Source organism: Danio rerio, chromosome 25 (genome assembly GCF_049306965.1).
Source record: "Danio rerio strain Tuebingen ecotype United States chromosome 25, GRCz12tu, whole genome shotgun sequence".
NCBI lineage: Eukaryota > Metazoa > Chordata > Actinopteri > Cypriniformes > Danionidae > Danio > Danio rerio.
This window is the reverse complement of record NC_133200.1, coordinates 35,540,001-35,559,942: the sequence shown is the minus strand read 5'-3', so window position 1 is coordinate 35,559,942 and position 19,942 is coordinate 35,540,001. Positions and strand designations below refer to the sequence as shown.

The window sequence follows — 19,942 nt, the reverse complement described above, 5'->3', positions numbered from 1 at the left end:
ATCACGGATAAAAGTGAAGAGCTGGGAGGATTGCAGATGAAAGTGAAGAGCGGGGGCGGGATAGCGGATGAAAGTGAAGAGAGGGGAGGTGGGGGGTGGGGCTTGGATCGTGGATAAAAGTGATGACCTGGGGGGGGATCGCAGATGAAAGTGAAGAGCGGGGGCGGGATAGCGGATGAAAGTGAAGAGAGGGGAGGTGGGGGGTGGGGCTTGGATCATGGATAAAAGTGAAGAGCTGGGAGGATTGCAGATGAAAGTGAAGAGCGGGGGCGGGATAGCGGATGAAAGTGAAGAGAGGGGAGGGGTGGGGGGTGGTTGGATCGCAGATAAAAGTGATGACCTGGGGGGGGGGATCGCAGATGAAAGTGAAGAGCGGGGGGCGGGATAGTGGATGAAAGTGAAGAGAGGGGAGGTGGGGGGTGGGGCTTGGATCATGGATAAAAGTGAAGAGCTGGGGGGATTGCAGATGAAAGTGAAGAGCGGGGGGCGGGATAGCGGATGAAAGTGAAGAGAGGGGAGGTGGGGGGTGGGGCTTGGATCGTGGATAAAAGTGAAGGGCTGGGGGGATCGCAGATAAAAGTGAAGAGCGGGGGGCAGGATAGTGGATGAAAGTGAAGAGTGGGGAGGGTTGGGGTATGGGGCTTGGATCGCAGATGAAAGTGAAGAGCGGTGGGTGGGATAGCGGATGAAAGTGAAGAGCGGGTGGTGATGGGGGATTGGTGGGGGGGGTTGCAGATGACAGTGAAGAGCTGTATTGGCGCGGGCCTTTGATAGTGTCTCTGGGGCCCCCATAAATGTATGGGCCCTTAGAATCATCCTAACTTTCCCCCCTTGCGGCGCCCCTGGTGGCAGGAAACCCACATGAGCACGGGGAGGTCGTGTAAACTCCGCACAGAAATGTCGGCTGGCTTGGTAAGGACTAGAACCTGTGACGTTCTTGCTGTGAGGCAATAGTGCTAACCACTGGGCCACCGTACCACCCATCTAGGAAAGGAGGAGGAGTAGGGGTGGAAGGGTGGATTCTTCAAAGGAAGATGCTTCTTATATGGAACTTGGATTTCATAGTGACTTAGGAGTCGTATGATTGGGGAATCATAAATTAAATAATCATAAGCACATGATCCTCTCGAAATTAGTTTAGAAATTAACTTCACAACAATATTCTAGTGGTTATTGGACATTTTAATGAAAGGAATTGGACATATGGTGCTTTTAAGGTGAAACCATAAATACATGTAATTTCACCATCAGTTCATATTGTCATTACTTGTTTGAAAAGCACATACTGATGTCTCCTTTGGTCTGTTTTGTGTGTTAGGTGGTGAGTCCCACCATCTCGTCCCCGGTGTGCCAGGAGCAGCTGGTGGAGGCAGGCCGGCTGGTGGAGCGCTCGGTGGAGGGCTGTCTGAGGGCCTGCCACGCCGCCTCCGAGGAAGCCGAACTGCTCCGGCAGGTCAACCTGGCGTCCGGAGGCGTCAGTCAGGCGCTCAGTGACCTGCTGCAGCACGTCCGCCACTATGCCAGCTGCGGAGAGCCCATCGGACGCTACGACCAGGCCACCGACACCATCATGACCGTCACTGAGAGCATCTTCACCTCCATGGGCGACGCAGGTAAGAGTTATTAATGTTTGTGTGTTCATTAATAGGTTTAACATGTCGTCACACCATTAGGGGAACGCCTCTTTGGCGGGCATATATCTGGTAATGATCGTCAAGTCACAGGAGTGAAAAGGAGGAAATCACTGAGTGATTTTTCTTTTCTAGCCAAAAAGCCGGATATTTGTTGTGCAATAAGGCTTAGCGTATGGAACAAAATCAATGGCAAAAGTATTGAAAATAAAAAGCTTGTCAAACAGCACTAACTGAAAAAATAATACACTGAATTAACAACTGCTTGCATTATAATGACTTGAATTGCCAGAGTTTGTAATTTTAGGTCCTGCAATTTATTATTTAAGCTGAGAATATTTCAATTCAACACATTTTTATGCTTAAATTCAATATTTCATATTCAACTTCCAGATTTCACTTTTTCAGTTTCATTTTCAGTTCATTTTATTTCCGTTCAAAAATTCGCTTCCATAATTTCAGTAGCTTAAATTCAACTGTTAAAATTCGACATTACATCCGGGAGCTGCAGGAAAAGCAATAGATTGCAGATAGCAGATTCGATAAATTGCAGATTGCTTTTTAACCATCAGATAGAGCTGGACTAATTTTAAGATTTTTAAACCAGTAAATAGGGGAGAAAAAAAGCTATTAACGGCACAAAAGTAGCATTTAATATTAATATTAACGTCTTGGACATTATAAGTAGGCTAATAAAAGGATTATGAGTAGGCCCAAAATGAGGTGGTGCGCTGGAGCAGCTTTAAGTTGGTCCTTGGCGCGGTTAATTTCAGTTCTTCAAAATAGCAACGCGCCAATGATGAGCCTTAACAAACCTCCTTTTCAGTTTTAATGGTGTTCCTGGCCTCGTTTTGGGCATTAACAATTCCACTGTTTGTGTCTTTGTTTCTGGTTACCCACAAGCAATGTTAATTATCGATTTGTAATGCTCAGATAAATATTTAACTTGCTAGTTTTTTGTGTTTCCACTTCAGGGCTGTTGATCCTCAGTTTGTTTTGTCTCAGTGAGGGCTTTTAAAAGTTATTTTGTCTGCGGTCTGTGCTTTGTTTTCGAGCCGTTTTCAAAACTGAAGGTGTTTGTTATACTATAGCCGTAAGTTAGAGGTCTGCATTCCTGCGGCTGTCCCAAGGGAGCCGCAGTACCCAACCAGATTTCTGTGGCGCAGGAATAAGTTTCCGAATAAACAGGTTTAACAGGTAACAGGTTTAATTTGGGACGGGAGCGACTCCCGAGCGAGCGAGCACGCGTATGTAACGTTATGTGTGTGACTGAAACAGCGCGATGCTGTGTTTATCTTGTTTGTTCGTTGCTGTGTGTGTGTGTTTGTGTGTGTGTGTGTGTGTGTGTGTGCGCGCACGCGAATGAGATGTGTGTGTGTGCGCGAATGAAAGACAAAGAGAGCTTTGTCTGTGTGTGTGCTTGGTGTTTGTGTGTGTTTTTTTACAGACAGCTTGTTATAGGCTGTCTGGACTCTGTATAGCGGGGTGGATTTCGATTTTGTTCTCCCCCCTGCTCTTTAGCAGGATCAGGCGCAGCGGGTAGAAAACGGGGCGGGTCAGGCAGCGGGACAGCAAATCCTGAATATAAGCGGGAGCGGTCAGGTTTGGGCTAAAACCTGGCGGGAGTGGGATTCAAAATTTAGTCCCGCGCAGATATCTACCTTAAGTCTTTGGAAATTCTCAAAAGAGTCTGCGCATTGAGGTTGATGAAAACTAGCGTTTGGATCTGCATAGGGGCATAACTAACATGCTCTGTGCTGGACTTTAGATCTGCTTTTAGTTGGTCAATGGCGCGTCTATTTCAGTTCTTAAAAATAGAAACACGCCGATGATGCGCCTTAACACACCTCTTTTTCAGACCAGCACACCCATGAGTCCTCAAAGTGGTGCAAATGGGTTTGCTATTTAAACAACGTGGTGCGAAACGTGAAAATTAGTGTTGCGCTGGTCTGAAAATAGCAACAAATTGCGCCAAACACTTCTTGCACCTTTTTGTGCCGAATGTATGATAGGCCATGAGGAGTTTCATTTTTGGGTGCAAAAACTTGATGCTTCTCCTCAACAACCTGCACACTTTCAGGTATCATGTGCTGCATTATGAACCTTGTCCAAGGTTTATAACTTGGGTTTAAGGGATTGTCTAAATCCCAAAACCACAAATATAAGCAACAGTAGTAGTGATTTTGCTAACTGCGATAGATTGTGCTTGTACCACAGGATGTACAACAGTTCCAGGCTACAGAGAATTTATTAAATAAATGGAAATCAAAGTCAAATGAGCATACAGTAATACACAAGAGAGCTTTAATATCTTTCAGGCACATCATCCAAACAAAGCGTATCTGTGCTGTGACACAACAGGATTAGCTTTTTCCAATTCACAATTGCACAATTTTAATGGTGTTCCTGGCCTCGTTTTGTACATTAGAAACTCCGCTGTTTGTGTATCCGCTGCTGGTGACCCACAAGCGATGCTAATTGTCGATTTGTAATGCTCAAATAAATATTTATCTTGCTAGTTTTTGTGTTTCCACTCCAGGGCTGTTGACCCTCAGTTTATTTTGTCTCAGTGAGGGCTTTTTAAAAGTTATTTTGTCTGCGGTCTGTTCTTTGTTTTCGAGCCGTTTTCAAAACTGAAGAGGTTTGTTATGCTATAGCCGTAAGTCTTAGGAATGCTCAAAAGAGTCTGCGCCGTGAGGTCGATGAAAACATGCCATATAAAACCGCTACAGAGCATCAGATCTGGACTCAATCACGCACACACCCTTTCTTTGAACTCTTTTAAAGGAAAACACATGGACGAAGGTGCCAGTGGGCTTCACTGTAGCTGTTCAAGTGAAACATGGAGCATGATAAATGACCCGCAAACCTTAAGCGAAGATGCGTACTTTGTAACTTTAGAGTCAAGAAGAAATCTTGATTATTCCCTAATACACATTGTGGTTCTTATTTTGCAGAATTAATCAGTGCATTAAAAAAAAGAAAAGAAAGCTTTTTATATAGTGTGAATGAGTATGTGTGGATGTTTCCCAGTACTAGGTTGCGGCTGAAAGGACATAAGTTGGCGGTTCATTCCACTGTGGCGACCTCTGAATAATAAAGGGACTAAGCCAAAAAGAAAATGAACGAATGAATGAATGAACCTTTTATACATGCAATAACTTGCTCCACCTTTAAAATAACTTAACTGCTGACCAGTTGTTTGGTCCTTTTTCATCTATTAAATAAAAATATATAAAAAGTGTAATTAAATAATGAATTAAAGGAACAGTATAAATGTTTTTCTTTAAAATATCCAGAAACCACTAGAACAGTGTTACATATTTTGCTTCACATGTAGTTAAAGTGGAAGTGAAGCAGTCGGTCAAGTTTACATTATTGATTTCAACTTTAATGAAACTATACACTCACCGGCCACTTTATTAGGTACACCTTGCTAGTACTGGGTTGAACCCACTTTTGCCTTCGGAACTGCCTTAATCCTTCATGACGGATTCGACAAGGTACTGGAAATGTTCCTCCGAGATTTTGCTCTATATTGACATGAGAGCATCATGGAGTTGCTTATTTGTCGGCTGTACATCCATGATGCCCATCTCCCGTTCCACCACATCCCAAAGGTGCTCTATTGGATTGGGGTCTGGTGACTGTGGAGGCCATTTGAGAACAGTGAACTCATTGTCATGTCCTGAGATGATTCATGCTTTATGACATCCTGCTGGAAGTTGCCATCAGAATATGGGGACACTGTGGTCATAAAGGGATGGACATGGTCAGCAACAATACTCAGGTTGGCTGTGGCGTTGACATGATGCTCAATTGGTAATAATGGGCCCAAACTGTGCCAAGGAAATCTCCCAGCAGTTGGACAGGTGTCCCTAATAAAGTGGCCAGTGGGTGTAAATAACAAACTATTTATAATGTAGCCTTTTTAAGGAAAAGGGCATGTTTTGCTATAGGTTTTATAGGTTTTATCCATCTTGGAAAATCGACTTCACAGGGTTGGTTCTGTAATGTAATTTTTGAAAAAGAATGCTTCTTTTAAATCACATTTTCTGCTGCAACGTCAGTTAATAAGCATGCGCCTTTAAATTGCTGGAGAACGGGAGCTGAAATGGTTGCTGGCGAAAGTGGTTGCTTCTTCAAGTGGAAATACAGACATTACCTTGATTTCATTGAGCATAAAAGCAAAAATATTGCAGTCTATGTCCAGTCTCTAAAGAACTTTCGACTGCTTATAACTCAACCAGCAACTTGTTCAAGCACTTGTGGCTTGTGCGCGCATATTAGGGAACATATTGCACAAATTCGCATTCTCCAGGCGCACACAGTTAAAAACCGCAAGTCATTTTACAAGAACTGACCGATCAGCTTCATACCTTGTATGTAATTTGAACATTTCTGCAGACTAACTACCTCAGACAAACACAGAACACCCAAACACAGTTTTTTTTTATATATATATTTATTTATTTTGATACAACGGATGTCAGTGATTAAAGGGTATCCAGTTTTCTTCTAAATGATTTTTTTGTTTAAAAAAAAAAAAAAAGACAAACAGGTTTGGAACAAGTGAATGATGAGAGAATTTTAATATTTGGGAATGCTGCTGTGATCAACCCATTATAATGGATTCATTTATTCATTCCGGGGTCGCCACAGCGGAATGAACCGCCAACTTATCCAGCACATGTTTTCACGCAGCGGATGCCCTTCCAGCTGCAACCCATTCTCTGGGAAACATCCCTACACACTCATTCACACACATACACTGCGGACAATTTAGCCTACCCATTTCACCTGTACCGCATGTCTTTGGACTTGTGGGGGAAACCGGAGCACCCCGGAGGAAAACCACGCGAACGCAGGGAGAACATGCAAACTCCACACAGAAACGCCAACTGACCCAGCCGAGGCTCGAACCAGCGACCTTCTTTCTGTGAGGCGACAGCACTACCTACTGCGCCACTGCTTCACCCGTAATGTATTTCATTCATTCATTCATTTTCTTGTCGGCTTAGTCCCTTTATTAATCCGGGGTCGCCACAGCGCAATGAACCGCCAACTTATCCAGCAAGTTTTTACGCAGCGGATGCCCTCCCAGCCGCAACCCATCTCTGGGAAACATCCACACACGCATTCACACACACACTCATACACTACGGACAATTTAGCCTACCCAATTCACCTGTACCGCATGTCTTTGGACTGTGGGGGACACCGGAGCACCCGGAGGAAACCCACACGAAGGCAGGGAGAACATGCAAACTCCACACAGAAACGTCAACTGAGCCAAGGTTCGAACCAGCGACATTCTTCCTGTGAGGCGACAGCACTACCTACTGCGCCACTGCCTCGCCTTAAAAAGTATCAAAGAAAAGTAATTAGTAATCGGATTACTTTTGACAGGAAGTAATTAGTTTTGTAATCATATTACAATTTTCCTGAAGTAGTCGGTAATTTGTAATCTGTTACTTTTTTAAAGTAACTTACGCGACACTGGTTATATATATAGCCCTATTGCTAGCATATTTATAATAAACTAGTCACAACAAAAGACATTTTGATTTCATCTGGGCTTTAAATACACTGACATGTTCCCAAAGCCGAACCTGACCTCTCCAGTCTCCGCATCCCAGTCTAATGTTTCGTATTCGCCCACATTCACGCTAACTTACATTCAGGTTATGAAAAGCCCACTTTCGAATTACATCAAGTCCTACCCTTTGGTGGTTTTCCTCTGAAAACGAAGTCAAACGGCTGAACGCTTTATGGTGTTGATTTACGTACTATTTTTGAAATCCATCCTACGTTTCGAGAGGTGAAACACCCCTAACACATACCTCTCTCTCCATCCCTCGATCATCTCGTCAGCGCTTGTATTTCAGGATCCATGTAGGTGTCCGGGAAATACAGAGTCCGTTTATGGAGAAAACGAGTAGGCACGCTTTTTGAAAGGGCCCTCGATCAATGATGTACTTCAGGTCACACGGGTGCACGGGCAGCTCTTCCCGAAGCGATATGCAGAAAGATTGATTTTTCAAAGCGCTGCCAGATTCACACACATCAAAGAAACGTGGAATGGCTGTTGGTATTTTATTCCTAGTCTGCAGTCAAGGACAGCGAATACACTGTGGACGGAGCCAAGAATATGCCAGGAGAGGTTTCTGAATATAATGTAAGATCTGCCCACTCAACATGCTGTTCAAATAACGTTTGTGTTCACATTTACAGGCGAAATGGTGCGACAGGCGAGGGTTTTGGCCCAGGCTACGTCAGACTTGGTGAATGCGATGCGCTCGGATGCTGAGGCTGAAATCGATGTGGATAATTCGAAGAAACTGCTGGCGGCTGCCAAACTGTTGGCCGATGCCACCGCCAGGATGGTGGAAGCTGCGAAGGTATGAAAACCGAAGCAACATTCAACATCTGTCTGTTCAGCATCAGGGTGTCTGCGGGGTCTAAAAGCTGATCAATCAACTAAGAGAAATCGAAAGCCCTTAAAAAGTATTGAATAGTCTTAAAGTCGGCATGAAGCGGAAGCTGCGACACTTTTTGTTTTCCGTATTGTGACGCAGTTCCTAGAGAAGCTGAATATTAAGTGTGAAAACAGTGGGCATAGCTTGTTTTCTTTTACTGCAAGCTGATTGGATGTAGTACAGTAGGCATTTCATTCAGTTTGATGGGGAAAAAGGGTTTGGGAGAGTTACTGACAGACACCTCCTGCTCACCATTTCTGTTTGTTGTCAAAACTGGCTCTTATTAGTTTAGTATTTGTTTTAGTTTGGTTTGTTTTATTCTGGTCCTGTTGTTTATTTGGTCATTTTTTTATTCTGGGTTTGCTTTGTTGTATTTGTTTTTTTTTTATCTTTTTAATTGTTATTTGTTCTGTTTTTCATAGTTTTTTGTTTGGTTTGTTTTTGTTTGTTTGGTTATTTTCATTGATTGCTTATTATTTATTTGGTTTGATATTTTCCTTACTTTCACTATGAGTTTGTTTTTATTTCATTTGTTTGATTTATTTGAGCTCTTTTTATTTTATTTATATATATTTATATATATTTTATTTATATATATTTTTTTATTTATATATATTTATATATATATATATATATATATATATATATATATATATATTAATATAAATATTAATATATATATATATATATATATATATATATATATATATATATATATATATATATATATATTATATATAATATATTTGATATATATATATGTGTGTGTGTGTGTATGTATATATATATGTATATATATATATATATATGTATATATATATATATATATATATATATATATATATATATATATATATATATATACATACATACATACATACATACACATATATATATATATATATATATATATATATATATATATATATATATATATATATATATATATATATATATATATATATATATATATATATATATTTATTTATTTATTTATTGGTGGGGGTCGTTTAGTTTTAGTCTACTTTTTTGTTTTCGTTTAGTGCTTTTATATTTTTTTTATTGTGTTTGCCATCTTTTCACTTTGTTTGTTTTTATTTGATTTGTTAAATTTTTTTGATTGATATTTGCTTATTTTTTAATGTTTGATTTAGTGTTTTTGTTTTAGATTTTTGTTTTGTTTAGTATTTATTTTATTTATTTATTTTTTTTTTTTTTTTTGCAGTTTTATTTAGGTTTTTTTTTTTTTTACATTTTGTTTTAGTTTTTGGGAGGTAGGGGTTGTTCGGTCTACTTTTTAAGACACCATGATCCACATTGTCAATTCAGTTTGTAATAAGATTGTATTGTACCACGGTACTGTCTCAGATCTCTGTTTCAAATTAAACAGGACTCAGATTTAGCAGTCACAGTATAAAATATGCTTCCCTTCCTCATCACTCCTTCTTCTCTCAAACCCTGAAAGAGCCGTGAGCAATGATTTAGATTTGATTCATGATGGAATGGACCACAGAATTGATTGTCAGTCCCCATCAGCCACGTAGAGGAGTATAAATGGGCCAGGATGTCATTCATATTCAGACATATTATGAAGTCCTAGCCTATGGTTTGTTAGGCACGTTTGATCCATTAATCAGCCCATCACTGACATTATCAAACGTAAAGATGAGAGATGCACCACACATGGTTTCCATGGTAACAGAGATAGAGCACATGACCCAAAATTCCTCTTTGCATTGAATATTTTGTAATGTGCTCCGAGTGTGATGGCGCAGACTGCATGCTTTATAATGCGCTGTGAGTCTGTAAATGGCATAGACTGGGTGTTTTGTAATGCGCCGTAAGTGTGTGTATGGCGTAACCTAGAGTTTTTGACAAATCTCCCTTCAAAGGCCGACAGAGTCTGGGATTTATCTGTGACAACTTTGTCCTTTGAGGATTGCCTTTCATTTTCTGTTCAACCATTAAGCAGGGAGATAAAATGGAATGATGGCAACAAAATGACACATTAAAGGTAGCTAGAAATTTTGGAAACAAGTAATATGCCGTATTAAATCAGTGTATATACTGCTATATTTAAGAAAAAATAACATTGGCTTCTCTAAATATTATTTTTTTGGTTATTATGTAAAAAGCTGTCTGTATTTATGTCATAACATGCGTTATAGGTGAATCAAATAAGCTAAATTGGCCGTAGTGTATGTGAATGTTAGTGTATGGGTGTTTCCCACTACGGGGTTGCGGCTGGAAGGGCATCCACTGCGTAACACATATGTTGAATAAGTTGGCGGTTCATTTCGCTGTGGCAACCCCTGATTAATAAAGGGACTAAGCCAGAGGAAAATTAATAAACGACCCTTCATAGGAAATTGTGCTAAATGATCCCGGACGAGCCCCCACAGCTTGGTATTCAGTATATTAGAAACGTTGACTACAATTAAAAACACCTGACCCAAAGTTGATGAACTATATAAACTAATTTAGTAATCGTATCTGAACTGTTTTTGTGCAGGGAGCTGCGGCTTATCCGGAAAATGAAGACCAGCAGCAGCGGCTGAGAGAGGCGGCTGAAGGACTACGGGTCGCCACCAACGCAGCTGCCCAAAACGCCATCAAAAAGAAGCTCATTCACAGACTGGAGGTGAGCAGATGCATTACAGGACATGTTACAGATACCTGTTGAAAGTGTTCATATGTCATACTGAGTGATTCATTTGTGAATGATTCGATTCATATGGCCTTGAATCATGGAATCACTGATTCAAATTAATCAATCAGAAGACGTCTACAGTTGTGATATACAATTTTTATTTATTTGGTCACAGTAAGGCTTTAGTTACCAATTTACTGAATCACATTGATTCAGTCAGATAGAATATGTGGTTAAAGACTCACTGATTCAATGTTCCTGTCAGAGCAAGTCTCCATTAAATGATTTACTGATTTAAAATAATCCTATCAGAGAGAGTGTGTAGTTAAAGACTCACAGATTCATATGTTCCCATCAGAGAGTCTCCGGTGAGCGATTCACTGATTCAAATGTTCCAGTTAGAGCAACTCTCTAGGTAATGATTTACTGATTCAAATGATCAAATAAGAGAGTATGCTGTATGCTTACTGATTCAAATGTCCAGTTAGAGCGAGTCTCTTGGTAATGATTCACTGATTCAAATGATCCAATCCGAGAGAGTATGTGGTGAATAACTCACTGATTCAAATGTTCCCATCAGATTGAATCTCCAGTGAACGATTTACTAATTCAAATGTTCTAGTTAGAGCGAGTCTCTAGGTAATTATTCATTGAATCAAATGATCCAATCCGAGAGAGTATGTGGTGAAAGACTCACTGATTCAAATGTTCCCATCAGAGTGAATTTCCAGGGAACGATTTACTAATTCAAATGTTCTAGTTAAAGCGGGTCTCGAGGTAATGATTCATTGAATCAAATGATCCAATCAGAGAGAGTATGTAGTTAAAAACTGATTCAAATGTTCCTGTCAGAGGGAATCTTTAATGAATGATTCTCTGATTCAAAGGTTACAGTAAAAGCGAGACTCTAGGTATTTAATCACTGATTCAAATGATCCAGTCAGAAAGAGTATGTGTTTAAAGACTCACTGACTCAATTGTTACCGTCAGAATGAATCATTAGTGAATGATTCACTGATTTAAATGTTCCATTTACATCGAGTCTCTAGATAATAATTTACTGATTTAATTTCCCAAATAAGAGAGATTCTGCTGTTGAGGCTTCAAATGATTGGGTCAGAGTGAGTCCTCAATTAACAATTCACTGATTCAAATGTTTCTGTCATTGCGAATCTCCAGTGAACGAATCACTGGTTTAAATGTTCCAATTAGAGCGAGTCTTTAGGTAATGATTCACTGATTCAAATGCTCCCCTCAGAGTGAATCTCCAGTAAAAAAAAATAACTGAAAATGAATATAACTTCTTTCATTCATTCATTTCCTTGTTGGCTTAGACCCTTTATTAATCCAGGGTCGCCACAGCGGAATGAACCGCCAACTTATCCAGCACGTTTTTACGCAGCGGATGCCCTTCCATCAGCAACCCATGTCTGGGAAACATCCACACACACATTCACACACACATCATCTGTACCGCATGTCTTTGGACTGTGGAGGAAACCCACACGAACGCAGGGAGAACATGCAAACTCCACACAGAAACGCCAACTGAGCCGAGGATCGAACCAGCGGCCCAGCGACCTTCTTGCTGTGAGGCCACAGCACTACCTACTGCCCCACTACGTCACCATGAATATATTTATTTGGGCATTTTTGAGCAAGATGCTAATGGTCTAATCCGATTCAATGATTTATGCTAAGCTAAGCTAAAAGTGCTCAAACTGGAAATCAGCTGAACAGATTTAAGGATGGTGAAACTATATATATATATATATATATGTGTGTGTGTATGTCTCACGATTTTGTTTACCTATATCCATCCTTACTTCCAATGTATGCAATGTTTTGACTCGTTTGACTATTCTTTTGGGAGATAGAAAGTGCATCTTTTCTTGAAATAGTTATTCTTTGCTTTATAAAGCAGTCATCGAAACCCACCGCACGGTCACACAGTATATATTTCTGCTCATGTGTCTGTATATAGATGAGAGGAAGCGTTTTATCATCTTGTACTCAGTTGGACACATTGTTAAGCCGTCTAGTTTTCCATAGATGCTGTTTTTTCCAGTTCTGGTCAGTGGAATCCAGGGTTCTGCTTCAGTTTGGTCTCTTCACATCAACAAAGATAGCTTTGTTCTTGAGGTTCTTTCTTTTTTTTCCCCTCCTCTCTTTTATCCATCATCCTTCCTCACACACTGAATATTCTGGCGTAGTACAAAGAGTCTTTTTTTTCTGCTTGTTGCTGTTACACTGTAGCATGTTGCACTGTGAATATTGGCTAAATCCTTTAATGACGGACTTACAGCGAGGCTAGCAGCATTTCAGCAGCAGTAACGGATATTTTATTTCCTATAACTGTAGTTCTTACTGCATGTCTCCGGCCACTTTATTAGGTACACCTTATAAGTACCAGGTTGGACCCCCTTTTACATTCAGCCCTAATTTCCCATTACACCACATCCCAAAGGTGCTCTATTGGATTGAGATTCGGTGACTGTGGAGGCCATTTGAGTACAGTGAACTCATTGTCATGTTCAAGAAATCAGTCTGAGATGATTCGTGCTTTGTGACATGGTGCGTTATCCTTCTGGAAGTAGCCATCAGAAGATGGGGACACTGTGGTCATAAAGGGATGGACATGGTCAGCAGCAATACTCAGGTAGGCTGTGGCGTTGACACCATGCTCAGTTGGTACTAATCAGCTCAAAGTGTGCCAAGAAAATATCCCCCACACTATTACACCACCACCAGCAGCCTGAACCGTTGATACAAGGCAGTATAGATCCATGCTTTCATGGTGTTAACTCCAAATTCTGACCCTACCATCCGAATGTTGCAGCAGAAATGGAGACTCATCAGACCATTTCTCCAATCTTCTATTGTCTAATTTTGGTGAGCCTGTGTGAATTGTAGCCTCAGTTTACGGTTTTTAGCTGACACTGGCGCCTGGTGTGGTCTTCTGCTTCTGTAGCTCATCTGCCTCAAGGTTGGATGTGTTGTGTGTTCAGAGTTGCTCTTCTGCAGACCTCTGTTGTAACGAGTGCTTATTTGAGTCACTGTTGCCTTTCTACCAGCTACAACCAGTCTGGCCATTCTCCTCTGACTTACTCTCACATCAACAAGGCATTTGTGCCCACAGTACTGCCGCTCGATGAATATTTTCTCTTTTTTGAGCCATTCTCTGTAAAAAAAATATAATAAAATAATAATAAAACAGAAATTAATATTCAATAAAAATAACATACTAATTCTGTTATATATATTAAATATTAATTCCTATTTTATTATTTTTCTTATATATAAAAAATAGTATTATGCTATAAAATAGTATTCTAGTATTATAATTTTACAATTGTATAGTTTAATATTATTATTATTAATATTAGTATTATTGTTATGTTATTTAAATTAAATATTTATATAAGTTTTACAGTGAGATTTTTACAGTAGTAATATTTTTATTTTATTTTATTATGTGTATAATCATAATAATTTATGTAAAATTGTGTATATCTCTACTAATATTGCAATATTTGTTATAAATGTAATACCTGCCTGACAAAAGTCTTGTCGTCGATCCCAGTTGTAAGCAACAAATAATAACTTGACTTCTAGTTGATCATTTGGAAAAGTGGCAGAAGGTCGATTTGCAAAAGACCTATTGGAACCCACATGGACTGAAGATTCTCAGAGCAATCAGTCAAGTCTGGTGAAGGAAAAATCATGGTTTCATGGATTATTTCTTTTAAATGACTAGACTTTTGTCTAAGCAAAGTCAGACCTCACTGTCCTAATTAAATAATTAAAAATCAAGCCATGATTATGTTTTATTTTGGTAAAATAAGTGTAATCTTAAGGCCTTTGCCTTTCATATAAGCCACTTCTGATACCAAATGATCAACTAAAAGTCAAGTTATTATTTGCTCTTCCTAAAACCTAGACAACAAGACTTTTGTCAGGTAGTTTATTCATGTATTTTCTGTTGGTATTTACTGAATTTCTAACCTGTTGTTGTCATTTTTCTGAACCAGAATGCAGCAAAGCAGGCGGCAGCAGCTGCAACACAGACCATCGCCGCGGCCCAGAATGCAGCTGCATCCAATAAGAACACCATGTCTCATCAGCAGCTCGTCTTCAGCTGCAAGGTATTGTGGGTAAAAATGCATTCTACATGATTCAGAACACTCAACGCAAGAATTTGAGTTCAACTTCTCGAACTCTCCAGGCTGTGGCGGACCATATTCCACACCTAGTGCAGGGCATGAGGGGCAGTCAGGCCCACCCGGAAGATCTTGGTGCCCAACTGGCCCTTATCATCGCCAGCCAGAGTTTCCTGCAGGTAAACATGTATTCAGGTGTTGTTTGTTTGACAGCCTCTTATATTAGTATTAACCATTTGTGTGCTGTTGGGGATGTTTTCGTCCACTCTGGAGGTGATTTCAGTCTTAGTTTGGCCACAGCTTTCTCTGTGTTTCAGCAAATGGAATGATTTTTGGTGACAAATCTTATTTTGACACACATTTTAGGAAAATGCGTAGAAATCTGTAAAAAAAAAAAAAAAACTTTATACACTGGGCAAATTGACTCCCCTTTCGTTATGTTGGTGGCTGTTTTTGCCCCATTGACTTCCATTATAATGACATTTTTTGATTGCACCAATTTTGATGACACCATATATTCATGCATTCCTGATTGTTACTGGTTTTTCCTGTTGGGAAGAGGTCAACTCTGTCATTTTTACTGTTGATCATCAGTCGCAGAGCAGAAAAGTTTAGTTTTAAGCTTAAAATTATAAGATTATATGGAGTATAGTGTGTGTGCGTGCATGTGTGAGAATGTAAGAGAGACCTTTGTGCACTTACTCTTTTGATATGTTTTATAAAAGAAAAAATAAGCAGCTCAGCTCTCAGAACATAGCAAACATAGTAAGTGTATTTATGCATTTACACTATAATCTGCTGTTTTACTCCATAGAATAGAGGCCTGCATTCCAAAATTTCCAAATAAAGTGCGGGAGCGATCGATAACTGGTTTAATATTGGACGGGAGCGGGCGGTCTAACAAGCGAGCGAGTATGCGTATGTATGTGTGTGAATGAGACAGCGTGATGCTGCATTTAGTTTGTTTGTTGCTGTCTCTGTGTATGTGTGTGTGTGCGTGCGTGCGTGCGTGCGTGCGTGCGTGCGTGCGTGCGTGCGTGTGTGTGTGTGTGTGTGTGTGTGTGTGTGTGTGTGTGTGTGTGAATGAGAGAGAGAGTGTGAGGTGCTGTCTGTGTGTATGTATCACTTGCGGTGCTTGTGTGTGTGTGTGTGTTTATACAGACAGCTTGTCATAGGCTGTCTGGACTCTGTATAGCTGGGTGGTTTTTAGATTTGTTTTCCCCCATGGCCGCCGTTTGCGGGAATGGGCATGGCGGTTAGAAAACGGCGGGCAGTGGGACAACAAATGCTAAATATAAGCGGGAGCGGTCGGGTTCGGGCTAAAAACCTGGTGGGAGCGGTCGAGTTCGGGCTAAAAACCTGGTGGGAACGGGATTCAAAATTTAGTCCCGCGCAGATCTCTACCATAGAACTCCATAGAAAACCCAGAAACCTTTTTGCACACCCCTATCTAAAGAGTTAATGCTGCCAACTGATGATCAGCAGTAAATATGAAAAGTTTTACCTCTTTCCAACAATCAAGAATGCATGATTATGTGGTGTCAAGGCTTTACAGTCAAAAAAAGTCATTATAAGGGAGGTCAATGGGGCAAAAACAGCCCCCAACATAACAAGTGTAGTCGGTTTAAACAGTACACAGGGGTTAACTTATTCTCACGTTGCTGTTGTTGTTGTTGTCTTTTTGCTGTTATTTGTCTCCAAACAGCCAGGAAGTAAAATGGTGACGTCTTCAAAAGCGGCTGTTCCGACGGTCACTGATCAGGCGGCTGCGATGCAACTTGGTCAGTGTGCCAAGAACCTGGCCACCTGCCTGGCAGAGCTGCGCACCGCTGCACAGAAGGTGCCCACAGTTCACTGCTGCCTAGTAGGCCTCAAAACCCCATGCCTGTTACACTTTTTTTAAGTGCATTACATTTCATGGAGTGTGTGATAGAGATGTTATGATAAGCCCGCCTGTGAATGTAATTTCTTTTTCAAATATTTCCCAAATGATGTTGAACAAGGAAATTTTAACAGTATTTCCGATAATATTTTTTCCTCCGGAGAAAGTCTTGTTTGTTTAATTTCAGCTAGAATATACAGGTGATGTCTTTGTGTACGTGATTGCTCCTGCAGTCCTGCTCACAGCCTTTAGCTTTGTGCGTTTGTGTGATAGGCCCATGAAGCGTGTGGTCCTCTAGAGATCGACTCCGCTCTCAGTGCTGTCCAGACTCTGAAGAGTGAACTACAGGACGCCAAAATGGCTGCGCTAGACTTACAACTCAAACCTTTACCAGGAGAATCTGTAAGTGAAACCTATAATAGCACAAAAACATTAAAGATGATGCTACTTTTAGCAATAGCTCTCACTGGTATTTCTGCTTGCGTGTAGTTGGAGAAATGTGCTCAGGATCTGGGGAGTACGTCTAAAGCTGTGGGCTCCTCCATGGCCCAGCTACTGACCTGCGCCGCACAAGGAAACGAACACTATACTGGTATGATGGTTTTTTTAGGAGACTGCATATTGAGGTAAAGGTGGTTTTACATTCGCACATTCGTTCAGTGTCAACTTGTGACATACTCCGGTCTGAAATCACATGCAAGTCTGACTTGAAAACACCATTAGCGCTAGTTTTTTGACTGTAAACAAAGTTGTACTTTGATATTCATCGGCTGCTTATGTGATTTTGTGATTTAGAAGTTGCAAAGAATACTTTTCTGAAATTATATTATTAAGCAGAAAGTCTGAATGTGTGAATATGAAGCCAACTTCACCTCAATGGAATGTATCTGTGCTGGAAACGAAACCCAATAACAACAGGATTTACACAAGTAGGACATGTTGCTGGATTAAAATCCTGTCAGCCAATCACGACCCTCTGGTTTTTGGGTTAACGCCTCGATTGAACACGAGCAACAAATGTCGAAGCTTTTGTAAATCGTGTTAAGCTGATGTATTTGAATAAAAACAAGAATAAAGATGCTTCATCTAGAGCAGTTTACAGTGCATTCATCAGCCTCTTTATTGTGTAGACCTCCTCAACTGCTTGTTAAAACAAAAATCTAATCAGCCAATCACATAGCAGCAGCTCTAAATGATATGCAGTAGATGAGCTGCTCAAGTTCAAACCCAACATCAGAATGGGGAAGAAATGTGTTCTGCCCTTTTTTGAATCCATTCAGCCATTCTTTGGGACTGGCAGGAGCACTTTTAAGCTTAGCTTAGCTTAATTCATGAAATCAGATTAGACCATTAGCATCTTGATGAAATATCTTTTTGTAAAAGGATTATCAAAAACATCTTCCTTTTTAAAGCTTTAACTTATGACTGTTGCCTGAAAATAGACCCTATCTTAAGTAAAAAAAGTATGAGACTGTAGTTTGTAAACATAGCAACCGAGAATATAGCACCTTTTCGTTTTCCGTCGATCTTAGTAGACAGTGTAACTACAGACGTAGAGGTCAAGCTTTACATTGAAGAACTATATAAACCCTTTGGTCATTTTTGAACGAGATGCTAATGGTCTAATCCGATTCAATGATCTATGCTAAGCTAAGCTAAAAGTGCTTCCGCCAGACATGGAGATCGGCTGAATGGATTCCAAAATGCTAAAACTCAAGGGGAGTTTTAATATGACTATATTTTCAATACATCCTTTATTTTATAAAGGCAAAACAAACATCCAACCCAGTACCAGCAAGGTGTACCTAATAAAATGGCTGGTAATGCACTGTATATTTAACATTGTGTCCCTTTTATTACTGATCATTTTGAAAATATAAAGCTACTCGATGCTAGCATCTGAAAAAATTTGCTGTTTTCGCAACAAAGATGCTTATTGGGATCTAGAATAGGAAAATTATGTCAACTCTTTAATAATTTTTAAGTGAGATGCTAATGGTCTAATCCGATTCAATGATCTATGCTAAGCTAAGCTAAAAGTGCTCCGGCCAGACATGGAGATTGGCTGAATGGAATAAATATGCTAAATCTCAACTGTTTAACTCTAGGGGAGTTGTAAAATGACCATATTTTCAACACATCCTTTTTTTTAAGAACCTGCAAAGCAAATAAAACATTACCAAAAAATGTTGTAGTGTAAACAGGCAATTCTGAAGGCAAAGCTGCATTTAACCCAGTACCAGCAAGGTGTACCTAATAAAATGGCTGCCAATGCACTGTATATTTAACATTATATCCCTTTTATTACTTATCATTTTGAAAATATAAAGCTACACAATGCTAACATCTGAAAAACAAGCTGTTTTCGCAACAAAGATGCTTATTGTCATCTACAATATAGTGACTTAAAATTTTCAGTTAATCTTAGTACACAATGTAACTACAGAAATAGAAGTCAAGCTTCTAAAAGGTAAACTATATAAACTCTTTGGTCGTTCTTAAATGAGATGCTAATGGTCTAATCCGATTCAATGATCTATGCTAAGCTAAGCTAAAAGTGCTCCGGCCAGACATGGAGATTGGCTGAATGGAATAAATATGCTAAATCTCAACTGTTTAACTCTAGGGGAGTTGTAAAATGACCATATTTTCAACACATCCTTTTTTTTAAGAACCTGCAAAGCAAATAAAACATTACCAAAAAATGTTGTAGTGTAAACAGGCAATTCTGAAGGCAAAGCTGCATTTAACCCAGTACCAGCAAGGTGTACCTAATAAAATGGCTGCCAATGCACTGTATATTTAACATTATATCCCTTTTATTACTTATCATTTTGAAAATATAAAGCTACACAATGCTAACATCTGAAAAACAAGCTGTTTTCGCAACAAAGATGCTTATTGTCATCTACAATATAGTGACTTAAAATTTTCAGTTAATCTTAGTACACAATGTAACTACAGAAATAGAAGTCAAGCTTCTAAAAGGTAAACTATATAAACTCTTTGGTCGTTCTTAAATGAGATGCTAATGGTCTAATCCGATTCAATGATCTATGCTAAGCTAAGCTAAAAGTGCTCCGGCCAGACATGGAGATTGACTGAATGGAATAAATATGCTAAAACTCAACTGTTTAACT

General features: G+C 39.7%; 1 protein-coding gene across 4 annotated transcripts in view; it reads left to right on the top strand.

Annotated features, from left to right (window-relative positions):
• Positions 1 to 19,942, top strand: part of tln2b (talin 2b) — a 259,338-nt gene that overhangs the window by 156,583 nt on the left and 82,813 nt on the right. For all 4 annotated transcript variants that reach the window (XR_012400508.1, XM_073943362.1, XM_073943364.1 and 1 more), the window contains exons 19-26: positions 1,319 to 1,613; positions 7,866 to 8,032; positions 10,623 to 10,751; positions 14,792 to 14,905; positions 14,986 to 15,099; positions 16,626 to 16,760; positions 17,076 to 17,204; positions 17,292 to 17,394. Coding sequence is in view for 3 of the 4 variants with exons in the window: in XM_073943362.1 (XP_073799463.1) it covers positions 1,319 to 1,613; positions 7,866 to 8,032; positions 10,623 to 10,751; positions 14,792 to 14,905; positions 14,986 to 15,099; positions 16,626 to 16,760; positions 17,076 to 17,204; positions 17,292 to 17,394 (1,186 nt within the window). In the remaining variant the exon portion in view is untranslated. The remainder of the gene's footprint in view (positions 1 to 1,318; positions 1,614 to 7,865; positions 8,033 to 10,622; positions 10,752 to 14,791; positions 14,906 to 14,985; positions 15,100 to 16,625; positions 16,761 to 17,075; positions 17,205 to 17,291; positions 17,395 to 19,942) is intronic.